Source organism: Mastigoproctus giganteus, chromosome 1, assembly GCF_048544385.1.
Source record: "Mastigoproctus giganteus isolate SK-2022 chromosome 1, ASM4854438v1, whole genome shotgun sequence".
In the NCBI taxonomy this organism is placed as follows: Eukaryota; Metazoa; Arthropoda; class Arachnida; order Uropygi; family Thelyphonidae; genus Mastigoproctus; species Mastigoproctus giganteus.
In genome coordinates this window covers 145,152,805-145,178,091 of record NC_143575.1, presented here as the reverse complement: position 1 = coordinate 145,178,091, position 25,287 = coordinate 145,152,805, and the positions used below count along the sequence as shown (strand labels likewise).

Here is a 25,287-nt window from a genome sequence, read left to right as displayed (position 1 = left end):
CTTTGTGAAAGTAAAAGCCCCTCCTTCCTTTTAGCCTTGATGGTAGTTAGATCTTTAAGTAATTCCCATATCAGTACATTGTGATCACTATCAGCCAGTGGTTCCTTTATCTGCAAATTCTTAATGCATGAATAATCACTGTTGATAATCAGATCAAGAGTATCACTCCCTCTGGTTGCCTCTCGAACATGCTGCTGTAGAAAACTCATCCAATAAATTCAAAAAATCTCGCTAGTGTGCGAGTGGCCAATCCACAAGTTCTAGTCAATATCTGGAAAGTTAAAATACCCCATTATAAGACATTCTGATTTACTGGCCAACTCTATTCTTCATTATACTCATTGGATTCATTAGGCCTATAACACACACCTACTCTCATTTTTCCTTTCCCAATGCTTACGTCACACCAAACAGACTCAACATCGCATTGTCCACCAACTTTAATTGAATGCACTTCCTTAGATTTTTATGTGTTTCTTAACTAACAGCATAACCCCTCCTCCCTTCCTGTCCTGTCTATCCTTTCTGTACACCAATACTCCCCAGATCCCAATTCTGCACTGCTTATATCTGTGTGACACCATGTCTCTGATATTCCAACAATATCTGCCTTTGATGTTTTGACTAGCACTTCAAGCGCATCAAATTTATTAACTATACTCCTAGCATTGGTGTACATGCAAGTATACATGTATCTATTCCTACTCTTAGTTACCTTAACACAGCCCATATAGTTATTTGTTTGAATATGACTTCCAACAGTTCTGGAAATCTGCACTGCCTTCCTTTCCATGCTGTTGCTCATTCTAATAGAAGCAGTGCAAAAATCACTTTTGCCTCTGCCTGCAAACACTGTTAACCTTTCGTCTGTATCCCCCCCCCCACAAGCTAGCAGTTTCACGACCCACCTAACACTGCCTTGATAGCATCGGCAAATATTCTTGCACCCTTTCTATTTAAGTGTATCCCATCCTGTAGAAGCAGTCTCTCCTGTCAACAAGCACAGACCAGGCTGAAAAAAATTCTACCCCTTGAGCCTTGCACGCATCATAAGGCTCGCATCATATACTCCCTCCTATCATCTCTGGGCAGAATTGAAGACACTTTCAGATTCAACCCTAACTCATGACTTTTTTCCAACACTGACCTGTACTTGTTGAGTAAATCTGCAGATCTCTTACTGTCATTAATAATAAACTTCTTTATTGCTGCTAAGTACGGTACATGTACTAGTAACAATAATTCTCATCACTGTGACATGGTCAGGAGTTTTACTTTATATATGTGAATAAATTGGCAAAAATTACAGTTACATGAGAAATTATGAGTTACACAAAATTAAACATGTAAAAATGAAATTATAATAATAGGAAAATATAAAGAGGAACTGAACGTAGTAACCCCGTTTGGAGGAATTTATCCCATTTCCACAGATGTAATCCACTCGAGGAGCATGTGACAGTATTTGTAGTCGGTAGCCATTTTCTGTAGGTTGACTCCAAGACGGAGCAGTGCCTGAATTTTGGGGAGTGCCTGGGCAGGTGGGAACCAACTACAGTTTCAACAGGTTGTATTTGAGGATTAGTGTGGGGTCTGACCTCAAGGATGGCAGAGGATTGTGCCACTGACAAAAATCCCAGATGTTTGGGGTGTTTATCACTCCTGTGTACTTTTTTAATGTGGCGCGATACAGCATATCCGGAATTCGATAGCATTAGCTTTGTACAGTATAGTGCATAATATAATATTGTCAATTAATCAGTACATCTATTAATCTTGTTAAACTTCATTGTCAATTAAATTGTACTTTTAACTATATATATATAACGACTTAGAGTACAAACGTAGCAAATAATTAATACATACTTGATACGGAAGTTATATAAAGGGAACTCGTAGATAACACTCGATACCGAAAAATAAATATAGCGTTATAACTGTGTTAAGATACAAGTTTAAGGTTTTAATTTTGTTCTGAAATTGTAATTTTATTGACATTTAAATCGAAATCATGACTCTGACCAGAGCAGCAAAGCAAAAGGCTCAAGCTAATGGGAGTGCTGTGACTCAGGGGAGAACTGAGGGGGGCGGTTGCCCCCTGAATCACGGCCTTTTAAGATGCACTGTTTGCTTGATGTTTGCGGAGCAATCGGGTACGGGACATGATACTGCCATGGGGGATGTCTTTGTGTGTGCACGATGCAAGGAGTGCAAGGAAATTAGGCGACAACTCGGCGTTGTTATGGGCCTATATGAGACCTTGAAGGACAGGGTGGATGCCCTCGAAGGAAATAAATTGAGGGGCCCATCAAGCTCTCAGCTGCCCACATCAACACCAGAGCTTGGACTTGGTCATCTTGCAACACAGAGGCAGCCCCCAAGGCAGAATGCGCTGGTCCAACAGGAACTAGTAGTTGTTGGTGACTCAATTGTCAGGGAAACGGGGAACATGCTTTGTAAAAAGGATAGGTGGAACAGGACCAGGGTATGTCTGCCAGGGGCAAAGGTTGATGACGTTGTAGAGCAGATATCATCTTTTAAGGGCACAAAAGGTGATATAGTTGTACACGTTGGCACTAATGATATTAAGAGTAGGAGACCAGCGGAATTACTTAACAAGTACAGGTCACTGTTGAAAAAAAGCCGTGAAGTAGGGTTGAATTTGAAAGTGTCTGCAATTCTGCCCAGACACGATAGGAGGGAGTATATGATGAGAGCCTTGTCGATCAATTCGGCCCTGGAAAGATTGTGCAAGGCTGAAGGGGTAGAATTTTTTTCAGCCTGGACTGTACTTGTTAACAGGAGAGATTGCTTCTACAGGGATGGGATACACTTAAATAGAAAGGGTGCAAGAATATTTGCTGATGCTATCGAGGCAGTGTTAGGTGGGTCGGAAAACTGCTAGCTTGGGGGGAGACAAAGACTAATGGATTAACAGTAGCCACGGGCAGAGGTGAAAGAGATTCTTGCACTGTTTCTATTGGAATGAGCAGAAGCCTGAAAAACAAGATGCAGGATATTTCAGAGACTGCTGGAAGTCATTGCGGTACAAGTAAACACATGGGTTGTGTTAGGGTAGCTAAGAATAGAAACAGGTGCATGTATACTTGCGTGTACACCAATGCTAGGAGTTTAGTAAATAAATTTGATGAATTTGAGGTATTACTCAAAACATCAAAGGCAGATATTGTTGGGATATCAGAGACGTGGTGTCACACAGATATAAGGAATGCAGAACTGGAATTTGGGGAGTACAACGTCTACAGAAAGGATAGACAGGATAGGAAGGGAGGAGGGGTTATGCTATTAGTTAAAAAACACATAAAATCCAAGGAAGTGAAGCCAGTTGACATCGCTGGACAGTGCAGTGTTGAGTCAGTTTGGTGTGACATAAGCATAGGTAAATCAAAATTGAGAGTAGGAGTGTGCTATAGGCCTAATGACTCTGATGAGTATAATAAGATACTGTACAGGGAAATAGAGTGGGCCAGTAAATCAGAGAGTCTTATAATGGGGGATTTTAATTTCCCAGATATTGACTGGAATTCGTGGGTTGGTCACTCACACACTAGCAAGGCTTTTGTGGATTTATTGAATGATTGTTTTCTACACCAGCATGTTCGGGAGGCAACTAGAGGGAGTAATACTCTTGATCTGATTATCAGTAGTGATTCTTCATGCATTAGGAATCTGCAGATAAATGAACCACTGGGTGGCAGTGATCACAGTGTGCTGAAGTGGGATTTACTCAAGGAGGTAACTACCATCAGAGGTAAAGGGAAGGGTTTTTGCTTTCGTAAAGGAGACTATGCTGGTCTGAGACAGTATTTAAATTCTATACAGTGAGACCAACTGATGATGTTACCAACAGCAAATTCAAAATGGGAAGCATTCAAGGAACTAATCTTGGAAGCTACCAGGCTTTACATACCAACCAAGAAATATTGTTCAAGGTTCAGGCCTAAATGGTTGTCAGATGAACTAATGAGACATATGGCAGAGAAGAAAAATGCATGGGATACATACAAATTAATGGGTGACGTGGAAGCCTATGATAGATATAAGTTGGTCTGTAACCAAGTCACAAAGGAGATTAGGCAGGCAAAGGCAGATTATGAGAAATCCTTGGCAAAGGATGCAAAGAAAAACAGAAAAGATTTCTTTACCTATTTAAACTCAAGAAGGAAAGGGATGAATCAGATTGGTCCACTGGATGTTGATGGTTCAACAGTTGAGGATCCAGCTCAGGTGGCTAACAATCTAAACGAGTATTTTGCATCTACATTCACACATGAGGAGTTATTCAGGAAGGGGAATGTCGTAGGTGAAGTAAACATTGGCAGTGAGCTAGATGATTTTCTAATAACTGAGAGGAAAGTGGAGGAGAAATTGTTGAGGATAAACATAAAAAAGGCACCCGGGGTGGATGGGATCTATCCAGTTATATTAAAGGAGGCAGCAAAGGAAGTAAGCAAACCCCTAGCCATAATTATGAGAGCTTCTTTGGACTAAGGGGAGGTACCCATGGACTGGAGATGTGCAAATGTAACCCCAATTCACAAAGGAGGATCAAAGGCTGACACAAGTAATTATAGACCTGTTAGTTTAACTTCGGTTTCAGGAAAATTAATGGAGGCACTGGTTAAAGAAGCACTGCAGGATCATCTGGACAAGAATTCAGTTATAGCTCAGACACAGCATGGGTTTGTTAAGGGCAGGTCTTGTCTGACCAATTTGATTGGATACTATGATGTAGTCACAAAAGAACTGGATGCAGGGAATAACTTTGATATTATATATTTGGATCTTAGAAAGGCTTTTGATACTGTTGCGCATGGAAGACTGCTGCACAAATTGGAGAAGTGTGGCATTCGAGGCAAATTGCTGCTATGGATAAAGGGATGGTTGAGTGGCAGAAGACAGAGAGTGGTAATCAATGGACACTGCTCAACGTGGACTAATGTTATTAGTGGAGTTCCTCAGGGTTCAGTGTTGGGTCCATTGTTGTTTTCTGTATTTATAAATGATATTGATGATAGTGTATCAGGCTTAATGTCCAAGTTTGCAGACGATACAAAGGTTGGCAGGGTTGTTAAGGACACTACTGATACTATGCTGCTGCAACAGGATCTGGAAAGGTTGAGCAGATGGGCTGAGAGGTGGCAAATGAAGTTTAACATTGACAAATGTAAAGTACTACATATGGGAAACAGTAACCCCAGATCAACGTATCAACTCTGTGGTACTACGCTGACAGTGGTAGAGAATGAAAAGGACCTGGGGGTAATTGTGCAGGCAGATATGAAGTTCTCTGAGCAATGCAGACGAGCTGCAAGAGTAGCTCATGGTGTCTTGTCAATGATATACAGGAATTTTTCTAGCAGGGACAGGGATGTGATTATTCCCTTGTATAAGGCATTGGTCAGGCCACACCTTGAGTACTGTATACAGGTCTGGAGGCCTCATTTCAAGAAGGATGTAGAGCTGCTGGAACGAGTACAGAGAAGGGCAACAAGATTAGTGAATGGAACAAAGGGTTGCTCTTACGAAGAAAGGCTTAAGTTTTGCAAATTACAGAGCCTGGAGACTAGGCATCGCCGAGGTGATCTGATAGAGGTGTACAAGGCTTTGAATGGCTTGAGCATGCTCAATGCCGATGGAATTCTTCCTCTTGCTCAGAATAATCACCTGAGAGGGCATAAATTCAAATTGAGGAAGGACGGATGTCGGATAGATGTGCGGAAATTCGCCTTTAGCCAGCGGGCAGTTGGTTTGTGGAATAGACTTCCATCGCTTGTTGTTGAAGTTGATAGCCTAAACAAATTTAAGGCTCAGCTGGACAGGTATTTCGAACGAATTGAGGGGTGAGATGGGAGTAGTGGTTGTTTTTTTTTTTTTTCTTTTTTTTTGGCTGATGCTGAATAAGCTTGCTTTCTTGCATCATATGCCTCTACTAATGCTAATGCTAATGTAGTCATTAAACGCCTGCTGTCAATTAACCTCGGGAGCCTGGGTACATTTAGTTGCTCAGCCATGTCAGTTGTTCTCAAATGAGGGGGTAAGCAATGGTTATTTGTGGCCCATTTCAGGGTCCAGTATTCACACGAGAACACCAGTTTTTGAAGTGAGGGCGACACAGATGCCCAAATTTCAGCAGCATATAAAATAACCAGATAAACAGTGGTTTGAAGATATCTGGTAGTGGTTGTGGCATTGTTGGAATGAAGTAGTGATGCTTTGCTCTCCAGTGTAGGGTGTTAAATTGCTTCCGGAGGTATTCTGTGTGAACGTTAAATTTCAGCTTCGGATCAAAATAGACACCAAGGTCCTTATGACAGGTAACCACTGAGATGAGAGTACCCAAAACTGATGGGTGAATTACTGTTGGTTGCTGTTTCAATGAGTAAATCATTATTGCAGATTTTGAAGGGTTAAGGTTTAACTCAAACATCATCAAGGTAAGTTGAAAGAGTGGTCAAGTTCTCTGTGATTGAAGACGTAATTGCCATTGGGTTTGCAGATAGTGGGATTAAGGTAAGAAACTTTATATTGTCGGCATATATTAGAGCATCATCACAGGGACTCATGAAAGGAATTAGAATGGCTGAGAAAAGAAGGCCAGACAGGACGTCACCTTATGGGACTCCTGCATTGATTTTTCTTGTAAAGTGGGTCTTCTTCATTGTGAGGTGAATACTTCTATTCCTCAATAAGGCGGAGAAGAAAGCTACTAGGTCTCCATTAATCCTGAAGAAGAATTGCAGAAGACCGAGAAGGGCTGTGACGTCTAGGCTGTCAAAAGCAGCTTCAATATCGGCATACACAATAGCTAATTCGGATTTAGTTTCGAAGACTTATGTAGATTGAGAGCAATGCATCTAGGATGTAGGGTCTAAGGCACTTAATTATGAAAAGAGGTATCTTATCTCGGCCTGCGGTATTAGATGGACGCAGGGAATTAAGAGCATATATCAGTTGCTGTCTTGTGATGGAAATTATGGAAAGGTTGTCAGTATGAGCAAATTGAGAGTTTTGGAGAGGAATTTCAGCCAGAAGCGGAATTGGCTTTGAACCTTGAAACGCAGTCCATCCAGTTATCTAGATCAAGATTTGAATTAATGAGACTGTGTCTGGATGAGTATGGCACTTTTCCTTTAGACAAGGTAGCATTGGTGTATCTCTTTATTGCTGATGTCTTGAGTCTGTTGAAAATAGCTCTTGCTCTAGAGTATAGGATTCGATCTTGGGTTGTGCCAGAGATTTTCCACAGCCTGTGAAGGTACTGCTTGTTGTGGAAACTGTGCGGTAGATCTTTGGTCCACCAAGCTCTAGTCCTTGGTGAAATGTGCACGGTTTTGGCTGAGGCATAGAGGGTGACTGTATTTATCCATCTTGTGATTAGATCAACTGCAAGGATTGGGTCACATCCATCAAGCACATGCCATGGAATGGACTGTACTGCCTCGAAGCACTTTTTGGGATCCAGAAAAGTCGGTGAAAATATGATTTTATTTTCTACAGTATTATGACAATTGAAGCTGGGAATAGGCAGAACAAGAAGTAATGCAATTGGGTCGTGATCTGATCTGAAGGATGTTTCTGGCGGAATGTCGACTCTGCAAATTTTAGAACACAGAATCAAGTCGAGGCGATTTGTGCCTCTCATTGGCTCCTCATTGATAATCGTAAACTTTAATGGATAGAGATTGTTCATTAGTCACTGAAAGAGAGGGCTGAGATGGACTGGAAGGTTAAAATCGCCGGAGAGAATGTGAGTAGCAGATGGGCGTAACTTACTAATTATCCAGCCGGTAGCATCCTCAATTGTGGCAATATCTAGAACTGGGGTATGTAGATTGCTGCTAAATCGATTAAACAGGCATTAAACTTCGAATATTGCTTCATAAAATAAGGAGTTGCTAGATGTGATGTGCACAAATTTCAGGTTGGAATCTTTGATGAAGATGGCAACACTGCCCCCGCTAGATTGAGATCTTGATGTGAAGAACGATGAAAATCCAGCGGCTGGAGCACAGGCTATTGACCCCTGGTCAGGTTCAAGCCATGTTTCTGATAGACAAATTATATCCATGCTGTTGGACAACAAGAGTTGTTCGAGAGTTTCAATTAAGATCTCTTAACGTCATTAGTTCCAACGTGTACAACAATATCACCTTTTGTGCCCTTAAAAGATGATATCTGCTCTACAACGTCATAATGGTAGAGGCTTTCTGTCTTCTAACTTCTCCACTAATGCTGGTGTCCTCCAAGGTTCATTTCTTTTTCTCACTCTTTTCCTCTTGTATAATATTAATGACCTTCTTCCATTGACCGGAAATCCTATCCACAATTTTTGCTGACGATAGCACGTTGCATTCCACCTTTCAGTGTGAGAAACCTTTCCCTGCTCAAACAGCTTCAATTTCTTCAATATCCACTACCATTTCCTTAAATGCTGATCTCCAGATAATTCTCCAGTGGGGAAAAGATAACTTAATTTCAATCCTTCTAAAACTCAGTCCTGTCTTATAACTCGCAAAAATGATTCTTCTGCTCATATGTTTATCTTAGAGATGCTCCAATTTCTAGATAAGATCTTGGGGATTACCCTGACTTCTAATCTCTCTTGGCATAAAGCGCATTACAAATATTGCTTCCTCTGCATCTAAAAAATTTGGTTCCCCTTTTTCTCTTAGCATTAGTTTTCTTCCAAACTGTTGTTGACTCTGTAGAAATCGCAAATCCGGCCTACCACGGAATATTGTTCCCACATCTGAGGCAGTGGCCCCAAAACCTCTCTCAGGCTCCTAGATTCCATCCAAAAGAGGGCAGTTAGGTTAATTAATGTCTCATCACTGAAAAAAAAAAAAAAAAAAAAAAAACGAATTATGATATTAGGATCAGCCGTAAATGATTACATCAACCACGTATATTTATTGGGTCTGTAAATTGCGTGTGTTCTCTGGTCAATTTGCCTGTTTTGCTGGACGAAAAAACCCCAGTTTCTGGGGGGGGGGGGACCTTGCTATCCACGCCTGAGACCGACTAACGCAGCCACGGAGTGAAAAAAGCCCATTAAAATTCCTTGCATCATCGACGGGATTACCCTGACTTTTCCAACTGGTGTGGGGAGGACGGTGACGATACCACTGTGCTACCAGCGCAGACAGTCGCATAGACGTACTGTTTCTGCTGCATGCCTTTACTACAGATACTTCCACGGGTACTGTTCTTCTGAATTGGCTTCTATAATTCCTATTCTCTCTTTCAAAGGAATTCGAACACGTGCCTCAACCAGTCAACATCTTTTACTGCCAAAATTCAAACTCATAGAACCAACAAAAAATCTTCCTCATTTATTCATTCGGTTTCCATTTTCTGGAACAACCTTCCTTTTAATGTCTTTCCTGAAAATTAAATTCAACAGAAGTTCAAGTCTAATGTCATCAAGTATCTTCTTTCAACTTTTCAACCCATGCACCATACTAAGTACTCATCATCAGCCATTTTCAATCCACTGCAGGATGAAGGGCTCTCCAATAACTTTCCAGTTCCTTCTGTTTTGAGCACTGGCCATCCATTTACTACCCATAAACTCATGAATTTCATCTATCCATCTCCGCCTTTGTCTTCCAGGTTTTCTTCTAGCTCCTCTTAGATACCATTCTGTTATTTCCTTAGTCCATCTGTCATCATGTCTTCAAGCTATGTGTCCTGCCCAAGATCATTTTAGTTCTTTAGTTTTGATAAGAATGTCCTTTACTTGAGTTTGCTGCCTAATCCATGTGTTTCTCTTCTTATCTAACAGTCTGATTCCCAATATAATTCGTTCCATTCTTTGCTGTGTAATTCTCAGCTTCTCTTCCATTCTTTTGGTGAGTGCCCAAGTTTCACTTCCATAAGTCATGGTGGGGAGTATACATTGGTTCATTATTTTACGTTTCAGACAAACTGGGATATTGCTCTTCAGTATGTGACTATATGTCCTGAATGCTACCCATCCAAAATTTATTCTTCTCTTGACTTCTAGCCGTTTATCATTATTACAGCTAATAACTTGTCCCAGATAAGTATATGACTCCACCTTTTCAATTACTGCTCCTTCAATCATTATTTCCCTTTCTGTGGCATACTTGTTCATCATTACTTTTGTTTTAGCCATATTCATCTTTAGTCCATAATCCTTACTAACTGTGCATAACTGATTAAGATTTTCCTCTAATTCTTTGGGATCGTGGCTTATGACCACAATGTCATCTGCAAATTGTAAATGGTTTAGGTACTTTCCGTTTACATTAACTCCTTTCTGCGACCAGTCTAATCTTCTGAAAGCTTCCTCAAGGGCAGCAGTAAACAGCTTCGGAGATATTGTGTCTCCTTGTCGAACTCCTTTCTCGATTTTAAATTTCCTACTGTCTTTGTCTAGTCTAATAAAGGAGGTAGCACTCTCATATATTTTCTTCAAAATCATAATATATGGGGTATCTATGCCTTGTCTTTCCAGTGCCCTAAACATTGCCTTATGCTGTATGGAGTCAAATGCCTTTTCATATTCATTTGGTTTCTCCATTAGCTGTGCTATTACGTGAAGGTGATCCATAGTTGAGAATCCTGTCCTAAAGCCAGCTTGCTCTTTCGGTTGATTCTCATCAAGTATTCTTTCTAATCTGTTACTAATGACCCTTGTGAACAACTTGTTGATATGGGATAACAAGCTAATTGGTCTATAATTTCCAATTTCTGATTTATCTCCTTTCTTATGCAGCAAAACTATGATTGCATTATTCCACTGCTTAGGCATCACACCTTTTTTAATGCACTTTGTGAAGAGCCTTGCCAGTTTTTGTGTTATGTCTCTTCCTCCCAATTTTAACAACTCTACAGTAACTTCATCTTCCCCCGGGGCTTTCTGATTCTTCATTTTCTTCAATGCATGTTCTACCTCATCAGGAAGAATATCGGGTATGTCGTATTGCTACTTTGCAATCCATCTTCCCCACTGCTGGCATCTTTCCCTTGTTCCTTGTATAATTCTCTATAGTAGTCTTCTGCTATTTGAATTATGCCTTCTCTGCTGTTTATAAGTACACCATCGCTATTCTTCAGTTTCGGTATCATTTGTCTTTCTGTATTACTGCTCATGGCTGTTGATTTAAATCCTCTGTTTTCCCTTAATGCCTCTTCTACTTTTCTTGTGTTAAATCATCTTATGTTCTCTCTGAGTCTCTTTCTAATGGCTTTGTATAACTCAGTATATTCAATTTTCTCCCTGTCAGTGTTTTTCTTCCTCTTCATTTGTCGTCTTCAGTTCATCATGACAAGTGTTTCTTGACTAATTTTTTCTTCTTTGGATTTCTTTTTCCCTATAGGTTTCTTGGGCTTTATCACTTTCAGAAAGTTGTAATATTCCTCGTCTTGGTCCTGATCTTGGTCCTGAGCAGTCTGCAGAAGCTCAAACTTGTTCTTAAGTTCCAGTACATACTGCTTTTTCTCCTCTTCTGTTATCTCAAAGACCTTTGTATTATTTACTCGAGTCAGTTTTTTCCTTTCCTTTCCTACATTTATATCAAGTGTACATCTTACCATTCTGTGATCACTTCCAACATTTACCTTATTCAGGATGGTAACATCATTCACAACATATCTTCTGTTAGTGAGGATGAAGTCGATTTCATTAGTTGTTAATCCATTTGGACTCTTCCATGTCCACTTTCTGTTCACCCTTTTCTTGAAAAAAGTGTTCATTACTGACAATCCTTGAGATTCTGCAAATTCCACAAGTCTTTCACCTCTTTCATTTCTTTCACCAATTCCAAAATTTAGAATTGGTGAAATTTCCTGAATAAGGTAAATTTCCTATAGTTCCCCTTTCTGCGCTGTTTTGTCTTTTTCCAACCTTATCATTGAAGTCCCCCATAATAATAGTGTAGTGGGTTTTCTGCTCATCTAGAAGACTCTCAATTTCGGTGTACATTTCTTCGACTACTAAGTACTATAGGTTCTAAAAAAAAAAAAAGAAAGAAAAAAAAGTACCTATACATAACAATGGTCCTTGAGAATGAAAAAAAAATTTAGTATGGAAAACATTTATTTAACATGATATACTGTAAGCTAGTAAACTAATTATAAGGAATTGTGGGAGATGTGGTTTCTTTGTCAATTCTTTACTTTTTATTTAATTTTATTTTACTTTATTGTTTATTATTAGTTACATTTTGTAGTTTACAACAATATACTTATGTAAATCTAAGCAGACGCCATTATAGAATTTTTAGTGCGAGCCCCCTGGAACACTTTAGCAAACCCCCGATTGTGAACCGCTGACTTACATCTATCCTTAACCAAACAGAGAGGGAGTGGAAATCTCAAAAACTGTAATAAAATTTTAAGGAGATAAAGTTTGCCCCTATATAAAGTGAACAAAATGATAAAAAGAAGGAAACTACAAAATGTCAGTGATATGTAAGTCTTCTTTCAGACAAGCTGGAATAGAGGTTTCAGAAGTGAAAAATTCTGGCAAAACCAGCAAGGTGATACGTTGCCTTTACTGAACTAAAGCTCTTGCAACCTGAAGTTAATTTAGAAAAGAAATAAACTAATGGAGAGAAAACAGAGGTTTTGTAACATGTATAAAGAAAAGATTAAAAAAATATAAATGGAAAAAATTTAGGAGAGTTTCAGCCACCTACACCCTGTTCAGGAAACGATATAGGGCACTCCAATGGGCAAAAGAAGAATTCAGTATTTCAATAACCCATGAATCAGAAATGTCTGAGATGATTTCTTAGTAGTTGCCATAGTGTAGAGCTGTAGCCCTACACTATGGCAACTAGGAAGAAAACACTTCCTCAGCATCAAAAATGTAAAACTGAAATAAAACGCATGAATATGAATATAAATATTTATATTTTATTTCAAACCTTAAATATAAAAGATTGCCTATGACACCTAAATATAAATTAACCAAAACAACGTTGTAATTTTGAAAAAAGGAATCAACAGTGAGGATTTCTAAGTGTGATGGGAAACAGCAAATAAAAAGTAAAAAAAAGGCACTAAGCAACAGGACAAAGTGAGAAATGGAAAAATTTGATAGACCTTAGGCAGATCACATGCTAACACAGAATATGAGACCAAAATACACCAGAAAAATCACTGTACTAGATTTAATGAAATTAAAATTATACAGACACATAAAGAATAAAAATGGGAAAACAATATCATGGGCAAAGGTTATAAAACTGAAAAAGTTTAAGAAACGAAATTGTGAACTGAAATAATAAAAAAAAAAATATATAGCCACACATGGGGGCTGGCAGCATGGTGCAAGTGCACCACCCTTGGATTTTTAATATTTTAATTAATTTATTTTGGTGAGCAAAAAATTTATTCCCACATGCACCACCTTGCAAAATATCTTGCTGGTGACTATGAACACACATTAGCAGAGGCATATGATGCAAAAAACCAAGCTTATATAGCACCAGGCGAAAAAAAAAAAAAAACCCTTCCAGTTTCACCCATCCATTCACTCAAAAAGTTTGTCTAGTTCAGCCTTGAGAAGTTTGTTCCATCAATCAACCGCCCGCTGGATAAAAATTTCAGCACATCTATCCTACAACTGTCTTTCCTCAATTTGAATTTATTCCCCCTCAGTTGCAGAATTTGAGCAAGAGAAAGAATCCCATCAGCATTGATGCTTGCTCAAACCATTCAAGGCCTTATAATTGAGCAGGTAGCTAATACCAGGGTAGTTAACTATACAAGAACACTGTCTTAATTGTTTATACAGTAATGTCAGAAGTGTCATCAATAAAATGAGTGAATTCGAACTGCTGATTAGGACAAGTAACACTGACATAATAGAGCTTATGGAAACGTGGTGCCACCAGGAGATAGGGGATGATGAGTTTCAGTACAGTATGTGCAATGTATTCTTGCACACTTCCTATTTAAGTGTATCTCATCCCTGTAGAAACAATCTCTCTTGTTAACAAGCATAGACCATGCTGAGAAAAATTCTACCACATGAGCCATGCACAATCTCTCCAGAGCTGAACTGATTGACAAGGCTCTCATCATATACTCCTTCCTGGGCAGAATTGTAGACACTTTCAAAAAAGCTGCGCATTGGTTCCCAACTCGCAGCTTTTTTTCAACACTGATCTGTACTTGTTAAGTAAGTCCACAGAACTCCTACTCTTAATGTCATTAGTGCCAACATGTGCAAAATATCACCCTTTGTGCCCTTAAAAGATTATATCTGCTCTACAATGTTATCAACTTTTGACCCTGGCAGACATACCCTGGTCCTATTCCATCTATCCTTTTTCGACATACATATAAATAGTGAAAATCTTCCAGAAGTACAGAGGAATGTTAAAAGGAAACTCAGCAGCAAAAAATTCAAAACACTTTTAGTTTATATTTACAGATTTGATGGTCAGAAAGGTGTTTGTTCACTGGTTGCTGTAGTGCCGAGAAACAGCTATTCATCTCAGATATTTCTGTGTTGAGGTGGGGTTAAAGAAATATTACATTATTCCTTCATCTCATGGAGTGCCTTGTATCATTCCCTAAAGAGATGAAGTGTCTATGGTTGAATCTCCTACATTTTTATCATATAATTTTACTATCCCTTCTCTCTATATAACTGTACAATCTCTGTTCACCTCCGCCATTAGATGAATTCCTTTCTAAATTTATTTCAGTTAGACAGAGAATTTCAGTTTAGTCCAGAAAAGGAAACATATTGTTTTGATGATTTTGCCGGAGTTTTTCACCTCTGAAAATTCTCTTCCAGTCCATTATATAATTTATTTATGGTAAATTTACATCCAAAAGTACACCTACTATCCCACATTTTAAATTTTCCTTCTTTTTCTCAATCAATTCATTCACTTTATAAGAGCATACTTCACTCATCTCTTTAAAATTTTATTAAAACTTTTCAGGTTTAAAACAAGTTGTGAACTTATCCATATCACAAGGAATATCACCATTTTTAAATCTACAGGTTCCATATATGGTTCAAATATTCTTGTAAAAATTAATTTTCACAATTAAAATGCTATTAAATATTTGCTTTTATGCTACATTCTGATTATTACCTTTCCAGAATTCCTAATCCAAGGAGAATGAAGGCGAGTAGTTTGATCAGAACTGCAACTCATCAAATAGCTACCCTCAGGATCCCAGGCTATGTCCTGAACTTCATCAAAATGTCCACCAACAGTAACACCAGGTTGCCAACTCTCAGTTTGCTGTCAGAGAAGGTAGGAAGAAGACAGCAATCAACTTTACAACAAAGGTAATAAATTTTGTAATATAAAAAATTTTATTTTATAAGAGAGTGTAGGTTTTAAATGAACAGATGCAACATAAAAATGCTTTATCATATCAATGGCATACAAATTCCTGTTACCCAGTGATAAAATTAGCAGTAGGGGTTCCAAAATCAAAATTTTAAAATTTTGATTTTTGGGTCCCCATCATTTAATTTTATTGGTTTGATATAAGAATGCGGAAACCCACTTCAGCTGGGGGGGGGGGGGGTTGCACCAGTTCACTGCAAGTTGCAAAGCCTCTGGTATCTGCTCATGAGTTACTGATTACTGTAATCCCAGTGGTCCCTAATTTTATCAATGAATGAAGATAAGAATGTGATTAAAAGCATTCATTGCAGTCTCAAATGGGAAGTGAGATCTTTGACATCCCCAATTTGTTGTTTATGATGAAAAGTAAAAGCACTCTCTCTCTCTCTCTCTCTCTCTCTCTCTCTCTCTCTCTCTCTCTCTCTCTCTCTCTCTCTCTCTTTCTCTCTCTCTCTCTCTCGTGTTTATTGGCCAGTAGGATTCAAACTGCCCAGTAAATGCAATGAAATGCTTATGTACTTTGATCACATGATCACATCACAGGTTTCCTGGTATTAAACTACTTAAAAACAAATGGCCAGGTACAAGATGAGACAATGCTATGATAGCACGTTCCGGGCCATACTGATCGCTCGTAAAATAGCAAGTGCCTCTAGTGACAATTCCACAACACAGCAGCAGTAATGACTGTTAAATTTTGTGAGCTGTTGTACAGTAAAGGAAGTTAGAAATTATAAATTGTAAATGGTTTATTTGTTTATGTTGCTCTGAGTCTTCAAGATTGTTTTATTTTTTAAACTAATGATGCATGGCTGAAACAAAATATTTTAATTCATAGCTGACTTTCTTACTATACAGGCAATGGTTTTGTAATGACTTACTTGCACTTATCTATTTTCTTTATTAAAAAAAATTAGATAACTGAACTGACGTTTGTTAATCATTGCATTATGCATTTACCTGTGCTTCTCCTTTAACATGAATTATTTAATTGTTTGTGAGTAAAATAATAATTTTGGCATAAACATTTATAAAGCTAAGAAGAATAATTTAAAAACTGGTTTTCATAAATTAATTTATGCATAAAAAGTAATTCTCTATCATTATTTTATGCATATAAAACACAATTTTAATCATTGTACTGTTAAGAAAGTTTGTACTGTCCATTTAAGTTTGTTGCCACTACTGTCGCTAGCTGCTATACAGGGTGTCTCAAAAATAATGGTACAAACATTTAGGGGAGGTAGGTAACATCTAAAGGAATGTGAATCGCATAGGAACCCATAACTGGAAACGTCACAGGAAAGTAGTAGCAGAGGCACAAGAAGCAGAAATGACACAAGACAGTAATTAGCAAACATTTATTTGACATAATATTAACAATGGAGTACGAGATGGATGCATTTCATGATGTTACGACAGATGCTCGAAGGTTCCACCGTGAGACGCAATGCATGCATGACACCGACGCAACATGGATTGGCGGACACGGTCAAACACACCTGGAGTTTCTTTGACAGTAGCAGCAGCGCAGACGAGTCTTGCCACGAGATCCATTTCCATCTCCACAGGCGATTCATACACCATAGGTTTGAGAGGCCTCCCAAAGAAAGAAATCAAGGTTCGATAAATCAGGTGAGCGTGGGGGCCAGGCAATGGGTCCACCACAGCCAATCCATCGACGTCCAAAACGCCTGTTCAAATGGTCACGAACACACCTTCCATAATGGGCAGGCGCCCCGTCATGTTGAAACCCAAATGTTGCGTCTCACATTTGCTGGAACATCATCAAGTAACCCTGGTAGAACCTGTTCAAGAAAGATCCGATATTTAGCGGAGTTCATGCGGGATGGTAACAGGTATGGGCCGACTAAGCAGTCACCGACTATACCTGCCCACACATTTATTGCAAAGCGATGTTGTGCAGCATGAGGGCACACACCGTGTGGGTTGTCATGAGCCCACACATGAGCGTTGTGCTGATTGAATAAGTCCTCCCGAGTGATATAAGCCTCATCCATGAACAAAACATAGGCTGGAAAATTCAAGTCTTGAACACTTTCTTGGAGAAGCCACTGCACAAAAGCCACAAGTGCAGGATGATCTTTGGGGAGCAGTAACTGAAACCTTTGGAGATGAAAGGGGGTGTAAAGAATCGTCGTGCCAGAGACACTGTACACTGCAACGAGACACTCCTAAGGCAGAGGCAATGGCACGTGTGCTGGTAGCAGGATTATTCTGGACGGCTTTCAACACACTTTCTTCCATGGCGGGAGTTTGCGCCGAAAGATGTTACCTACCTCCCCTAAATGTTTGTACCAATATTTTTGAGACATCCTGTATAAGAGATCATCAGTTGATACAGCAATAATATAAAGTTAAAGGGGCAAGAAATCAACGTAAATAGAGATAGAAGTGAAGTAACATTTAAGTAACAAGTAATAATATTAATGGTATAATTAATGGACATTGTTCCAATTTCTGCCAAAATCAGCAAGATTATGGATTTCTACTTTTTGAAATACTCTCCCTTGAACTTTACACACTTTTCCCACCATCGTCCCCACACATTAAATGCTTCTATTGCAGCTCTGCGAGCATCGTTGTCTGATGCAAACCACTTGCCTTTCAGAGCTTTCTTCAGATGTGGAAACAGGAAGAAATCACATGGGGCTAAATACAGCGAATAAGGGGGATACGGTAGAACCTTGGCACCGAAGGCCGTAATCGCTGGCAGCAAATATTAGCTGTATGGGGCCTGGCATTTCACATCAGAAAGTTCTTGATGTTTCTCATGAATGACACGTGAAGGAAGCATACTCTGAGAATCTCAGAGTATGCTTCCTTATTCATAGTTATTCCACAAGGCACAAAATGTGTAACAAGGATGCCTTTTATGTCAAAAAACATAAAGAAACATTTGTTTGTCAGCTGAACAAGAAGTTCAAAATTTCTTAGGTCTTGGTGAATCAGAATGTTCCATTCACTCAACTGTTGTTTTGTCTCTGGATCATAGTGAAAAATCTGAGTTTCATCACAAGTCATTATTCAATTTAAAAAGTTTTAACCCTCTGTTTCAAAATGATCAAGCATTTCTTTGCACAAGTCTACTCTTTGCTGTTTTTGTTCTGGAATTAAATTGTGTGGAATCCAGCAGGCACAAATTTGCAACATTTTCAGGTGATCTTTCACAATATTGTGAGCAGTACCATATGGAATGAACATTCTAACAGCTAATTCACAAAGTGTAATTCGCCTGTCTTCACCTAAGATTTCCTGGGCTTTTGCAATTTGATCAGGAGTTGCTGAAGAGGAAGGCTGACAAGGTCTTGGGTCATCTGCAACAGACTCACGACCTTCACTGAATCACTCGTGCCATTTAAATATGGCCACCCTACCAAGATACTCAAATGCCATACGCTTCATTCACCTCTAACTGTTTCTGATGCATTTAATTATTCCATTTTGACACAATAACAAATCACATATCACTGTTCAATCTGTATGTCCGACATGATACTTGCTTCAAAACAATCGTCAGTGACACGTGGGTTAAAAAAAATCTTCGTGCAACACTAGCTCGATGAGTACTGGAATGCGCAGAGTCTGCTCAGTAGCAATCAGGGAGAGGCCCTCTAGTGGCAGTTATGGAAAGTTTGCATGGTAAACATAAAATCTTGCACCAGTCTGCAAATTTTGCATGGATGTTGATGTGAATTCTGTTTGTGCCCCATCAAAGTTTGATATTTGACGAGTTTTAATCTACATTAATTTTGCTATGTTTATATTCTGAAGATTACATCAAGTAATTCTGAACAATGGAACAATTAATAGGTTCAACTGTTAAAAGACTGTTATCTGAAGTTTTTGTTTTAATAAAGACATGGATAAATATTTTTTAAAAAGGTATAGAGCAATTGGCTAGATGAAAAAAAGTAAGCTTTAATATTTCTGAAGTAATTTCTAAGTGGGGATTTTAAACAGGAAAAAAAAAAAAAAAATATATATATATATATATATATAATAATAAATAAATAAATCTGCGATTGGGGGCCCATTTTGCAAACTTGGAAAACACAAAGTTTCTTTTTAGCAGGTGACTCTTAAAGTATAATAATACTGTAAGCATGGAAGGGAATATTTAGGAAATAACAAACCTTTAATGCTTCCATTTCTTTTCTATTTTGAAGGAACATTAAAAATGCACTAAAAACTTTGCATTGATTTTAAAACATTAAAAATGTTGCTGAATGTGGAATTGATAAGTTGCTCTGTGATAACATTAGTAGCCTACATAAAAACATAATTTTAATTCCGTTGACCATCATAAGGTAGTCTTATTTGGCTTTATTTACAAGTTGTGTTTTTGGCAAGCCAAACTGAAAATCTGCACACTCCAAAAAAATTTGCAAATAAAATAAATTCTAGGGCATCAGAAATTAATACATTACAATTTTAATAAATCAGTAGGACTGATGTAATGGCCACCAAAAAAAAAAGAAAAAAAAACCTACTGAAATTCCAGAAGGAATGACCCACGGGTGGATGAAGGAGGAAAAAAAACTGCATTCATTCGAAGGCTCGGTAGAAGATGAAGTAGGCCTCCAAAGAAAGAAAACTAGACTGTGAAATCAGTAATGTGGACCATTGCTTATATAAGTGGTGCCTACAAATGCATAATGACGGGTAGCAATAAATGGTATAAATTTGAAAGTACAGGCACTTAAATTCTGCAAGATACTTGGTGGAGATGATGAAACACTTAGTTTCAAAAAGGTGGCTTTGAAGATGAAAGGCTTGTCGTGGGATATCCCAGGTTAGTCTTGTAAGCGAATCTGCATTTGGTGATATTAAAGCAGCAAAAGCTTTTCATGAATTTCTGCATAATGTGATTCAAGGAGGAGAATTCACAAAACAGTTGTACAAATGTGACAAGGCTACACTGTACTATAAACTTCTCACTGACATGTTAATGGCTATCAAAAAGACACCTAACAAAGTTGAGAACTAACAAAGAGAGAATTACTGTGTGCAAACAACACTGAAAATCACAAGTTAAAGCCATTGTGCATCGGTAAAAGTTGAAATCCTCGGTGTTTTAAGCATTTTAATGAAATCAATCTATGATTTATAAAAATAGGTGAGTAATTAAAAACATAAAAATAGTGCTTCAATGCTTGGATGATGAGTAATATTTTTGCTTCATAGTTTGAAAGTGATTGTGTGCCATCGGTGAGATGCCAATTGCTTTCAAAAAATCTTGAAGAAAAGGCTCTGTTACTGCTGGATCACTGCGCAGCTCATCCTTTGGCGAATATCCTTAAATTGAAAGATGGCAAATTCAGAATCACATTTCTGCCAAGAAATGCACAACTGCACTAATTCAGCCCTTGGATGAGAGCATTTTTGAGACTTCAAAGCCTACTACTGTGGTGTGCTACTTGCTGGTGTTGTTAACTCCAACACCAACAAGAAAAAAAGAAATTAGAGTTCTAGAATTTTAGAAAACATTAACAACGAAAGATACTGCATAAAATTTGGGATTAGCATGGGAGAAGGTAAGCTCCATAGCAAATGATCATGTGATTGTTGGGTTGCAGCAGGGTATCAGGTGCATTGGCAACTTAGGCCATATTGCACTGCATTGTAGCAAACTGCCGTTAATACCATACTGCTCCAATCTGTACAGCAGTCTTTCATGTGCAACAGTATCAAAAGCCTTCCTGATATCTAAGTATCTGATCTCAAAATTACTTTTTGCATCCAGTTCCTTTGTAGCTACATCATAGTATCCAATCAAATTTGTCAGACGAGACTTTCCTTTAACAAACCCATGCTGTGTCTGAATTATTACTGCAGTCTTGCCTAGATGATCCTGCAATGCTTCTTTAACCAGCAACTTCATTATTTTCCCTGGAACAGAAGTTAAACTAACAGGTCTGTAATTACTTGTCACCCTTCGATCCCCCTTTGTGAATTGGGGATACATTTGCACATCTCCAGTCCGTTGGGACTTTCCCTGAGTCCAAGGATGCTCTCATAATTATGGCTAATGGTTTGCTTACTTCCTTTGCCACACCCTTTAATATAACTGGACAGATCTCATCCACCCCCATGTGCCATTCTTATGTTTACTAACTTCAACAACTTCTCCTCCACTTTTCTCTCAGTTATTACAAAATCATTTAACACCCTGTTAGAGTTTGATAAACATCTGGCCTTTTCCTCCTTGAATATGAAATAGGCCAACTTGATTTATCTCCTTCCTTCTAGAGTTTATATAAGTAAAGTCCTTATTGATTTTCTTAGCATCCTTTGGCAAAGATTTGTCGTAATCTGCCTTCACTTGCCTAACCTCCTTTGTGACTTGATTACAGACTAGCTTATATCTAACATAGGCTTCTGGGTTGCCTGATAATTTGTATGCACCCCATGCATTTCTCTTCTCTGCAACGTCTCATTATTTCATCTGACATTCATTTAAGTCTAAACCTTGAACAGTATTTCTTAATCGGTATGAAAAGCCTAGTAGCTTCCAAGATTAATTCCTTGAATGCCTCTCATTTAGAATTTCTAGTTGGTCCCACTGTATAGAATTTAATATAATGGTATCGTTTCATAACATCTCATATTGTAAATGTGTTCACAATGAGTTGACTCCTCTGGTTATACTTCAAATAAGTAATGCTTCCCCATAAGTGGAATTGGGAAAATGTTACCAGCATTCTGATACCAATTCACCAACAGGGGGAAATTGGTTTCAGATTAAAATAACAGTGGTTACATTACAAAAACACCCAATGTTGACTAATTTTATGATGCTGAACACAGAATTCACATTAAACTTTGTTGATTGGCTTTTGTTTTCGAATTACAGTTGGGTTCTCATGTTAGCAAGTTCTCTACATTATCAACTATGGCTCTTGGCAAAACGCATTGCAACACCAATTTCAGCACCACCATGCTCTTATCATGTGATTGGCAACTGTCTCCTCAAATGTGTCTCCAACTCTGTTGCAATAATCCTTGAATATGGCTAGGTACTGGGTGATGTGTTCTGTTAACTGTTGTTGTTGAAAAGAGATTTCTACTTTTTGCACAGTATTTGTGTCCTGTAAGATTAATATGCCCTGTAAAGGCTTTTGATACTGTGGCACATGGAAGACTGCTACACTAATTGGAGCAGTGTGGCATTGGAGGCAAATTGCTGCTATGGATAAAGGGATGGTTGTGGGGGAAAAGACAGAGTAGTAATCAATGGACACTGCTCATTGTGGACTAATGTTATTAGTGGAGTCCCTCGGGGTTCAGTGTTGGGTCCACTGTTTTCTGTATTTATAAATGATATTGATGATGGTATATCAAGCTTAATGTCCAAGTTTGCAGACGATACAAAGGTTGGCAGGGTTGTTAAGGACACTACTGATACTATGCTGCTGCAACAGGATCTGGAAAGGTTGAGCAGATGGGCTGAGAGGTGGCAAATGAAGTTTAACATTGACAAATGTAAAGTACTACATATGGGAAACAGTTTCCCAGAGTAACGTATCAACTCTGTGGTACTACACTGACAGTGGTAGAGAATGAAAAGGACCTGGGGGTAATTGTGCAGGCAGATATGAAGTTCTCTGAGCAATGCAGACGAGCTGCAAGAGTAGCTCATGGTGTCTTGTCAATGTTAAGTTTATGGGAGACCTGCTGGGATGTTAAAAAGTGGTCACTATAAAGAGATTCAACTTACTATATAATTCATATAAGGAATTAAAATTTATTAATCACCTGATTATAATGCCACAAATGAAATGCCCCTTGGTATCCATGTGCTATAATTGAATTTCCATCAGGACTGAATACTCCTCCATAAAATCCTAATGTGTTACCACCCACTTCACCTACACGAACCTGAAACAGGATAATTGGTTATTAATGCCTGTTGACAGTAGCTAAGAGCCAGTTGGTAGCAAGAGAAAGGAAACATTTTTTTAAAACTAACATTTATGTGTGTACTCTAAAACCAGATTTAAAATCACAATAAGCCAAATAATTAATGTTAGCATATATTCAAACAGATGAACACGCGCAGTCTATGAATTTTATAATCAAAGTCAGAAGTAGTTCTGATTACATTCAAAGAGGTTTTCAAGAATAAAAATAAAATATTCACCTCTTCCATTTTACCACTTACCTTGCACCTTCCTTAAGTGCAGCAAGTTCAATGAATGATCGACCTGTGCCAGAAACTACCAGCCCACAAGTTAGAGCTGTCATGTTAACAGAACAAATAGCTCAATCTTGGATTTTCATGTGTTTGCTTAATATAATGAGCATGCATAAGTAAAAGAATCATGGTTTTGCATGATTCTTTTGCTTATGCATGCTTATAGTTTGTTGCAGAGTGTAAATTTGCAAAGTCGATCAATTCGGCCCTGGAAAGATTGTACAAGGCTCAAGTGGTCGAATTTTTTTCAGCCTGGTCTGTACTTGTTGACAGGAGAGACTGCTTCTACAGGGATGGGATACACTTAAATAGAAAGGGTGCAAGAATGTTTGCTGTTGCTATCGAGGCAGTGTTAAATGGGTCGGAAAACCTAGATTGGGGGGATACAAGGACTAATAGATTAACAGTAGACACTGGCAGAGGTGAAAGTGATTCTTACACTGCTTCTATTGGAATGAGCAGCAACTTGGAAAATAAGATGCAGGATATTTCAGAGACTGCTGGGAGTCATTGGGGTACAAGTAAACACATGGGTTGTGTTAGGGTATCTAAGAAAAAGAACAGGTGCATGTATACTTGCGTGTACACCAATGCTAGGAGTTTGGTAAATAAATTTGATGAATTTGAGGTATTTCTCAAAACATCAAAGGTGGATACTGTTGGGATATCAGAGACTTGGTGTCACACAGATATATGGAATGCAGAACTGGAATTTGGGGAGTACAACGTCTACAGAAACGATAGACAGGATAGGAAGGGAGGAGGGGTTATGCTATTAAGAAACACATAAAATCCAAGCAAGTGAAGCCAGTCGACATCGCTGGACACTGCAGTGTCGAGTCAGTTTGGTGTGACATAAGCATTGGGAGATCAAAATTGAGAGTAGGAGTGTGCTATAGGCCTAATGACTCTGATGAGTATAATAAGAAACTGTACAGGGAAATAGAGTGGGCCAGTAAATCAGAGAGTCTTATAATGGGGGATTTTAATTTCCCAGATATTGACTGGAATTTGTGGGTTGGTCACTCACACACTAGCAAGGCTTTTGTCGATTTATTGGAAGATTGTTTTCTAAATCAGCATGTTCGGGAGACAACTAGAGAGAGTAATACTCTTGATTTGATTATCAGTAGTGATTCTTCATGCATTAAGAATCTGCAGATAAATGAGCCACTAGGTGGTTTTTTTTTTTTTTTGATTTGGTAGTTGTTGGCGCATCGGCTTCTGTGGCCATATTGCACCTCCCAAGGTTTTTGCAGTACTTTGATCCAAGCCCGAGGCGGGAATCGAACCCGCGACCTTTGGGTTGCCGGGCAGGTACTTTACCCACTCGGCCAGCCCGCCACTAGGTGGCAGTGATCACAGTGTGCTGAAGTGGGATTTACTCAAAGAGGTAACTACCATCGGGGGTAAAGGGAAGGGTTATTGCTTACGTAAAGGCGACTATGATGGTCTGAGACAGTATTTAAATTCTATACAGTGGGACCAACTGATGATGTTACCAACAGCAAATTCAAAATGGGAAGCATTCAAAGAACTTATCTTGGAAGCTACTAGGCTTTACATACCAACTAAGAAATATTGTTCAAGGTTCTGGCCTAAATGGATGTCAGATGAACTAATGAGACATATGGCAGAGAAGAAAAATGCATGGGATACATATAAATTAACATGTGACACAGAAGCCTATGATAG

At 38.6% G+C, this 25,287-nt stretch overlaps 1 protein-coding gene across 1 annotated transcript in view; it reads right to left on the bottom strand.

Annotated features, from left to right (window-relative positions):
* The window catches only part of Elp2 (elongator complex protein 2), a 407,540-nt gene that overhangs the window by 190,352 nt on the left and 191,901 nt on the right, over nucleotides 1-25,287 (bottom strand). The window contains exons 10-11 of the mRNA XM_090382492.1: nucleotides 23,154-23,276; nucleotides 15,111-15,263 (exon numbers count right to left, since the gene is read on the bottom strand). Of these exons, the coding sequence (XP_090238618.1) occupies nucleotides 15,111-15,263; nucleotides 23,154-23,276 (276 nt within the window). The remainder of the gene's footprint in view (nucleotides 1-15,110; nucleotides 15,264-23,153; nucleotides 23,277-25,287) is intronic.